Here is a 9021-nt window from a genome sequence, read left to right on the forward strand (position 1 = left end):
TCTGGTTAGCAGTCAAGTGCCTTAGGCACTATGCTACCCGAGCCCCCATATACCTAAGGTATAAGGAGAAAAAAATGTGTATCTCATGCATGCCTTGCGGACTCACGAGTCATATTACCAAATGGTGCAGCATTAGGGTTTCTGTCCTGAGGCTTAGTATGTGCATCAGTTTCAGACTCATTACAGGTGGACCCTCAAGGGTTTGTAACTGCTTAATTGAGTCATGGGTGTTTCCCCATTAAGTTAAAGATAAAGGACTTGAGTAGGAAACTGAAACCTAAAGAGTTCTGTCAATAAAATCGTTATAGGCTCTAGTTACACCATTTGAGGGCTGAGGAGTTCCCTGCAATTTAATGTTCTTCCATGCTGGTAAAGATAATGTGAGAGAAAGACATTGTTTAGGAGGGGGGAAAAAAAAAAAACCCTTGTGATTATGCATATTAAGAGTCACCTGTGGTTTATAATAGCTGCATGTATTACTATAATAGTTAAATATAACTTAAGTTTAATATATCAACCATACAGAAAAATTAAAATTTCCTTTCCCCATCAACTCCATGAAACTATTAAAGTAGCCATTTTTTTTAAAGCATTTCTTTTAGTCCTTTTGATAGTTACCTCTAAAACCCCAAAATCAACTCCCTTCCATGAAAGATGAAGAACCTGACTACCTTTATTCTGTTGTCCATCTTATTTTAAACTTTGGTCTATTTTGACTTAAATGACATACTTACACTTTTCATAGTTTCTTTTTAAAAAAGAAATTAGCACACAGTCTTTCTTCTGCCTTTCTTCCCTGCCCTTCTTCCAACACCTGCCAGCCATTTTTATTTATTTTATTTATGTCCTACTCTGGCTTAGTGCTAAGGCACTTTACTGCTAACCAGAAGGCTGGCAGTTCAAACCCATCAGCCACTCCTCAGAAGGAAGACTGGGCAATCTACTTCCGTTGTGATGCCATCTTGGAAACTCAAAGAGGGGTCGTTATGAGTCAGAGTTGATTCAAAGGCAGTGAGTTTGGTTTTTTTTGTTTTGTTTCCTAGAACTACAGAAAAACTCCTCGATTTTGCAAACATTTTAAACAGTAATATGTTTAAATATGATAATAGATAATGACTAAGACCAATGAAAGAAGTGTTACAAATGCACATGTGTAGTAATGTAGAAATTACTAGTGAAAAGGTCAAATGGATTCTCTCCTTAAATGCCATCAATTGCTCAAAAATCTGCTACATATTATTTTGCTTCAGGAATGGACCATGAGTTTACTGTACAGTTTTCTGCTTTTCTTCAATAATTGCATTTATTTTTGTTGTTAAAAGAATAAAGCTATTCTCATCTTATCCTTAAAATTATTCAGCTTCTTGATGATAACATCTGGGATTGACTTCAAAATGGTGGGGGTGAGGGAGGATAAAAATGAAACAAAATTGGCTAAATGCTGATGGTTACCAAAGTTAGGTGATAGATTCATCATTATATTGTATTATATATTATTATATTATTCTCTCCCCTTTTATATGTTTGAAAACTTCCATGATATAGTTTTTCAAAAGACGACCATTCAACTTCTTAAATATATTTATTCTTACTTCTTCCTGTTCTTTGAATATTTAAGAGGTTGGTAGGCAGGCTGGATAACTACCTCTACTACAAATTTCTCCCTTTCATGCTCTGAGCTACAGCTCCCACTACTCTGATTCATCCTTCCACTGTGCGCCCTCCACAGAATTACCGATCTGTTGATATCCCAGTATTATTTTCATAATTTTTATGAATTCTTTATGCCCTTTTACTATAATTTATCATGTGCTAATACTATGTCAAGGAGCTCTGGTGGTGCAGTGGTTACAGTGCTCAGCTGCTGACCAGAAGGTCCATGGTTTGAACTTACCAGCTGCTCTGCAGAAGAAAGATGGGACAGACTGCTTCTGTAAAGATTACAGCCTTGGAAACCCTACAGGGCAATTCTAGTCTATACTATAGGGTCACTATGAGCTGGAATTGACACGAAGGCAATGAATCGGTTTGATTTTGGTTTTTTGGTAATACTGTGTCAAGGTCCCTAGGTGGAGCAAATGGATTGGCAGTTCACAAATACTCAGCATGCTAGGGATGACGATCTGCTTCTGATCAGATTGAAGACAAGAAAATCCTATAGAGCAGTTCTACTTTGTTACACATGAGATCACCAAGTTGGGCCTGATGACAACTAATAACAATGCTTAGTCTACCATCTTGAATTAGAAACCCTCCATCTATTTTTAAAATTCAAGGACAGAATATCAGAAGAAGATATGCTCTTTACCAGATGGCCCTGACAACAAATGTGTTTTCTCCCATGATCCTCCATTGGCCTCATTGTCTATTATTTAATGTCACCTTTTTCAATATCTCTTACTGCTAGCCCTATAAAACCACTGAGAGGGAGAAACATATTTATAATTCTAAAGGACCACTGAACTATCCTGAAACTATTACCAAACCACACATTCTTCAAAACTGTCTTAGCAAACCAACAAACAAAATGTAACAATCAACTATTGAATATACTTTGAATATACATTAAAAAGACATAATACAGATTGCCCAGACGGTAGATATTCAAAGAACAATATACAGAGCAAAAATCCTCATTTATACTTTCCAGGAAATGAAAGCAATTAAACTTTACATGTGATAAATGAATCTCCTATCTTGTAGATAGGAGATCTTGTAGATAAGAATAAAATTATTTTATTGCTTGGACCTTTACATATGGTTCGAAGTAAAGACCATACCTTCCCCTGGTTTTGTCTACAGGATTTTCTGGAGAGACCCTTGAACCAGGTCTTTGATGATGGACAGACTGAGACTGGGAATCTGGGCTGTAACGATTTGATGTTTTAGTCCTCACAGGTGTAGACACCAAAGCAGATGGTGAATTTTGGAATGTAGAAGTAGGAGGCTGCTGTGAAGGCTGTGAAGAAACTTGATTTCTAGTCAAATCTTGTGTGATAATTTGCTGTGAATGAATAAAGGAAGTGGTTAAATTTATTAAGTACTTGCAAAAGAAGAAAAAATAGCATAAAAAAAATATAGACGTTGTTATTGTGGTTTTTCCCTTTCTATATAAATGTGCCTTCTGCATGATCAAAAAAAGAAAAATTAATTGCACAGTAAGATGATGATCAACTTACACAGATATGATCAGCAAGTGTAATCAATCGGTGGGTCCTGGGCACTTGCCCTATCCCCTCTGCCTGTGAAGAAGGGGGCAGCTGCTGTTGTGGAGATGGCGATTCTTGCTGTGGTCGATAGTGATGTAATGGTCCTTCATACTGTCTGGTGGGATCATCTAGTAGAAAATAGAATATTTCTTACTCCAGAGAGGCCCTCTACCTTTTACTCATTGTCAAAAAATAAACATTTAAGGGATTTGGAACATAACCCTAAACACAGAATTTATGTATATTAATCTGAAGAAAAAAATGTTAAGAGAAGTTGGAGGACTAGTAAAATAATATATGAAGACAAAAATGGGCAAACAATATCAATTATTTTCTATCATTAAAATATAAACAACCAGTAATCAATAATAGCTTAAAAGTAGTCCCATATAAAAGTATCCCTAAAACAAAGCAACTAAAAAAAAGTTATTTCTTAACAGTCTGGATAGATAACTAGACGGAAATGATAAATGCACATATGAATACATGTAAACTGGTGGCTAAAAAGACATACTTTCTGCTTGACTTGTCTTAACAACCTCTGCTTGATAGGCCTGTAGCTTTTCCTGGGGCGGTGCAGGTGAATTGGCAGGACTTATCACCTCAATAGCATCGCTAGGTGTTTCATATCGGTGAGAAGATACTTTAAGAAAAAAAAAGAATCTTATTTTACAACTAATCCTATGAAAAGTTAAAAAAGAACAAGTTCTTCAAACCTATTAGCATATTTTCTTTCTTTCTTTTTTTTTTTTTTTGTTCAATAGCACTCTAGGATTTTCCAAAATTCTGTGCACTCTAAGACCTTTAATTAAAAAAAAAAAGCCAATAATAAACAGTGAGGTGAAGCAGAATAGAGAACAGATTTATGATCTGGAAAATGGAAGAAAAAAAAAAAAAACACAAGGAAACATTCATCAGAGAGATTAAACAAATGAAAGAGTATAGGTCTTAACAGTTAATTGATTACAACATTTCCATTTTTGTGGGAAAAATCACCCTTAGAAAAACTTTGAGACTATAAAGCTGCTTTCTTACCATGATAGTTTTAAAGCTATAGAATGAAGTGACATTATATTAATGCTTTTTTCAAACAACTGTTGTACTTGGCAAAAATTACTCCAACTTTGTCATCATCGTGTTACATGTTACATTGTAAAAATAAACAGAAATGGGTGCAGAATGCATGAAGGAAATCAAATTTTCTCCCTTTGACAAAAGGAGGATGGCAGCCAACGCAGGAGGACATCCAAGTCAGAAAAGGGACAACAGCACAGCCATTTAGGGCCTATAAATGTGAGTCCAAAGAAACTGAGAATCAACACAATAGTGGAACATAGCTTTTCACAGTCCTTCTATGGCCTCAATACTGAGAATGGGAAAAAAATATTAAGCAACAATGACAAACCCAGAAACTAAGTTTGCTCAGGAACCTTCTGACTTTAGATTACTGTTTGCATCTACTAGCTGTACCAAATAATCTGAGAAAAGGGTAGCACTATGCCTTGGCTGGACACAGGTACAGAAATTGGGAATAAACTCTACTACTAGGCTCCTCTAGTACTCACTGAACAGCCATCCCATCCCCAAAAACAAGACTGGAAATTGTCATTACCCAGGTTCCAGTATGCTCAGAACAGAAACTTGATAATTACTATAAACAGAGTAATTTATAACTTTAGTATCTACTACTCATCACTATCCAAGTATCCAATATCCTAAATCTACTTTGCACCTCCAATATACAGTCAGCAGAAAACCAGATCCTGAGTGGTATTTACACTACTCTTTAATCCTTAGGATTAAGGCTAAGGCTGTGTTTCACCATTAGGGTAAAGGAGGTTCTGAAGAGTCAAACTGAAAACTCAGACTCAAAGAGAAGAGCACAATGGGTAAATGTAGTTTGTGGACTTCAAATAAGTTATAAGCAACAATGATAAACCCAGAAACAAGACACAGGAAAGAAGCTGGGATTTCTATTTTTAGATCCTCTGAAGGTCAAACTCTTAGAACAAGGTTTGGTTTGAAATACAAATAGAAGTGTTCAGTAATTATGGACCTCTGGTGGTGTAACAATTAAGTACTTGGCTGCTAACCAAAAGGTTGGTGGTTCCAACCCACCCAGTGGCTCTGCAGAAGAAAGATGTTAAGGACCAGATTCTATAAAGGTTATAGCCTAGGAAACTATATGGGATAATACTTCTCTTTCACATGGGGTCCTGGATTCAAAAATTAACTTGATGGTACCTAAAAATGTTAATAATCTAGTGATTAGGGAATCAAGCATTAGAGGAGATTCAGGAAGTCATAGACAGGTTGGAGCACCATGTGTGCTGGTGACTTAACTCTCAAAAGGCCTATTCAGATAACTTCATATATCTCCTTTGTTGTTGTTATATGCCGTCGAGTTGGACCCGACCCACAGCAACCCCTCCTTGGGTTTCCGAGGCAGTATCACTACAGAAGTAGATTGCCCCATCTTCCTTCTGAGGAGTGGCTGGTGGGTTTGAACCGCCAGCCTTCTGGTTAGCAGTCAAGTGCCTTAGCCACTATGCTACCAGAGCTCCTTTAGTTAGCCATTTTCTTTCTGTATGTATAATACCTGTTTTATGAATTTTCCTAATTCTAGGCTAAAAATAATTCCATCTTCCACTCAACAGAGTACCAAATTGCTCCCTCTCTCCAAAACCCTCAACAATAGTGTGACAGTCACACAAATAAGTTATCGTCGTTGTTGTTAAGTGCCGTCGAGTCGTTTCCAACTCATAGCGACCCCATGCACAGCAGAACGAAACCTCAACAATAGTGTGATAGTTACACAAATAAGTTATCGTTGTTGTTGTTAAGTGCCATCGAGTCGTTTCCGACTCATAGCGACCCCATGCACAGCAGAAGCTATCGTTAGGCAAGTGGAAGTTTGGAAGTAAAAGAACTGTGCATTACATTCAAGCACATGAGAAATTATTTTTCCTTTTCCCTAGCACTACTCAATTTCACTAAAGGAGATAACAGAGATGCCTGTGATTACATTACTTCATGTATTAGCAGATGACTTTGAATATCTGCTTGTTCTTGCCTACATAGCAGTTGTTAAAAAGAAATTAAAAGTAACTTTGCTAGTATTTTAATGTAGATTCATGAATTCTTACAGATTTGTACAGTAAACTTCATGGTGACTAACCAGATTTGATCAAATTCTAACTTACAAGAGAGATGAAATATAAATACCAATTACCAATAACAAAGTAGTCTCACTTTCAGAAAAATCTTTATCTTAATACAGACTGATAAATATTAAACCCCATATTAGAAAAGGCTTCCTGAGAAATTCCTCAATAGCCTAGTGCATGATATATTTGACACCTTTCAGATGACTGAAAATATTTGAGAGATCTTCTCTCTGGCCACCTGCCAACTTTTAATTCTACAAAGGGTATAGTTTCCTCATACAAAATACATTGATGGTTTTATAGTTAGTAAACTCTGATATTTAAATAATCATTAAAAATATTATTAGACATTTTTGCACTGCTAAACCACAAAACTTTTTCTATAACATATATATGATAGACATTTGGAATTTTTTACCATATATTTCTGCTTTACCTAAAGAATAAAGTAATTCTTTATTCATATATCACATCGCAAAACTCAGATTGAGATACATACAGCTACTAGAAGAGTCTGAACTTTGAGAGCCACGTTCCCTTGCATCCTTGTCCGAGGCAATTTGCCGAGTGATGATCACGTCTATGAAGTTAGCTGCAGTAATGGTAGTCTTCCCTCGGGTCCTTAGCTCTTCCTCATATCTGGATTTTGGAGGAGGCCCTTTATCTTTCCCAGCCTCAGAATAAACTACTGAAGAATGAGGCTGGGGCTTGCCACTTGGAAAGGCTGAAGAAGTATACAGACACTGAACAGATCTCTTCTCCACCTCCAGGGTTTTCTGCTCTAGCTGCTGCTGTTCACTAACTGTTGCTGACCTGCTTCTCAAATTTTCTTCTAACCTGGCAGCTTCATGCTTACTCTCTTTTGTTTTGGAAACATCCATCTGGGGTGCAGAAGCTGCAGCATCCACAAGAGCAGCCAAGGCATCCGCAGCAGTGTTGTAACGGGAGGCTGGCAGGCCTTGGCTTATTGAAGGACCTCCAGCAGGCAGTGGCCTGTAAATAAAATTAAATCACAACTCTGTGAAGGGGAGACAATTATTAACTTGGGGCAGGGGTGGTGAACAGGAATGACAAATTGCCCCCCCCCCAAATCATTATTATACTTACGTTATTATAAATCACAAATCAAAAAATGTATATGCAATGAGAATAGTGTTTTTTGTGAAAAAGTGTGTAAGAGACTTACATGATTCGTAGCTGAGCAGTTGGATCCAAAGGTGTGATCACACTAGTTCCGTTGGTTCCCTGGAAAACGCTGGGTCTCTGTTGCAACATGGTCTCCTGAGTTCTCATTGAGGGGGATGGTGAGCGAACATATCCATGACTACCAGGCCTGCCAGGCTGTTCTGAGCCTGTGGGAGGTGAGGGGAGAGGAAGGAAGACAAGTAGTAAAGAAGAAGCTGGCAGCAATGGATTGTTAATTTCCCAATATTCCTAGCTGAAAAAAAAAAAGGAAAATGGCTAAGACACTTGATATCATATTTACTGGAAACATGTTCTGTTAACAGTTTCTGAATAATGATGATTTAAAACCACACTAATAACCTGAAATAAAAACATCAGCTTATCATGTATTATCATTTTAATTTTTGTGACAGGTTTCAATCTTGATTAATGAGGAAAATAAAAACACCAACAATTAAATAATAATACAAATCAGGTGAGTTCACCTCTCACATTTATTCTCAAATTCTAATGTTTTTACCATTTCCAAAATCAAATTGGAGAAGACTAAGTATCACAATGAAAATAACATACTACTGCCACACTAAGATCTGAGGCTGTTTCATGTTTTTCCTGGCTTCATTCCTTTGTGCCCTTGTTTCTCTTAACAATTCTCATCTGAGGTGACATCATTCACATTGCCTGCCCAAGAAGCTAGGCTCCAGTAATTAAACTTCAGTGCATAAGATCTGTTTGCTCATTTAATCTTACATAGGTCTCCCATTAACAAAGCTACAACTTGGACTTGAACTCTGAAATCCCCTCTCCTATCATTTCCTTCTCTATCACCTCTTATATGTTCTCACTCCAACTTTCTAACTTGTTTTTCACCCTGATAGTTTTAGCATACAGCCCTGTTCTCATAGCCATTGCCACCTAAGTCGTGCTTTTTCAGCTGTTTTCCACATTCTGTCTATACATCAGCTTATGTTGGGTTTCTGAGGCAGTATCTCCTCAGAAGTAGATCGTCCAGTCTTTCTTCTGAGGAGTGGCTGGTTGGTTTGAACCACCAGCTTTCTGGTTAGCAGTCAAATGCCTTAGGCACTATGCCACCAGAACTCCTGTATATTAGTATTTCTGTAAGGTATATTCCTAGAAGTGGAATTGCTACATCAAATTTTTATTTAAAATGCTTTATCTATTTACTACATAGCCACTGACAAAGTTTGAGAGTCAATGTTTCTTCACATACTCCAACACAAAATATTTATCAACCTTCTTAAATGTCTAATGGAGAAAAATCGTTTTTTGACTGTCTTAAATCTGCATTTTGCTCATTAGTAGGATCATACTCTTAAAATCTACTTCCTACCAAAATTATGGGGAGCTCTGGTAGCATAGTGGCTAAGACACTTGCCTGCTAACCAGACGGCTGGCGGTTCAAACCCACCAGCCACTCCTCGGAAGGAAGGTTGGGCAAT

General features: G+C 37.2%; 1 protein-coding gene across 1 annotated transcript in view; it reads right to left on the bottom strand.

Annotated features, from left to right (window-relative positions):
- NCOR1 (nuclear receptor corepressor 1) overlaps nucleotides 1-9021 on the bottom strand; it is a 308055-nt gene that overhangs the window by 15383 nt on the left and 283651 nt on the right. The window contains exons 37-41 of the mRNA XM_042781622.1: nucleotides 7563-7728; nucleotides 6876-7369; nucleotides 3724-3852; nucleotides 3180-3337; nucleotides 2781-3004 (exon numbers count right to left, since the gene is read on the bottom strand). Coding sequence (XP_042637556.1) covers nucleotides 2781-3004; nucleotides 3180-3337; nucleotides 3724-3852; nucleotides 6876-7369; nucleotides 7563-7728 — 1171 coding nt within the window. The remainder of the gene's footprint in view (nucleotides 1-2780; nucleotides 3005-3179; nucleotides 3338-3723; nucleotides 3853-6875; nucleotides 7370-7562; nucleotides 7729-9021) is intronic.

The sequence above is a fragment of the Orycteropus afer genome, unplaced genomic scaffold (genome assembly GCF_000298275.1).
Source record: "Orycteropus afer afer isolate SDZICR_OR568_19922 unplaced genomic scaffold, OryAfe1.0 scaffold00139, whole genome shotgun sequence".
In the NCBI taxonomy this organism is placed as follows: domain Eukaryota; kingdom Metazoa; phylum Chordata; class Mammalia; order Tubulidentata; family Orycteropodidae; genus Orycteropus; species Orycteropus afer.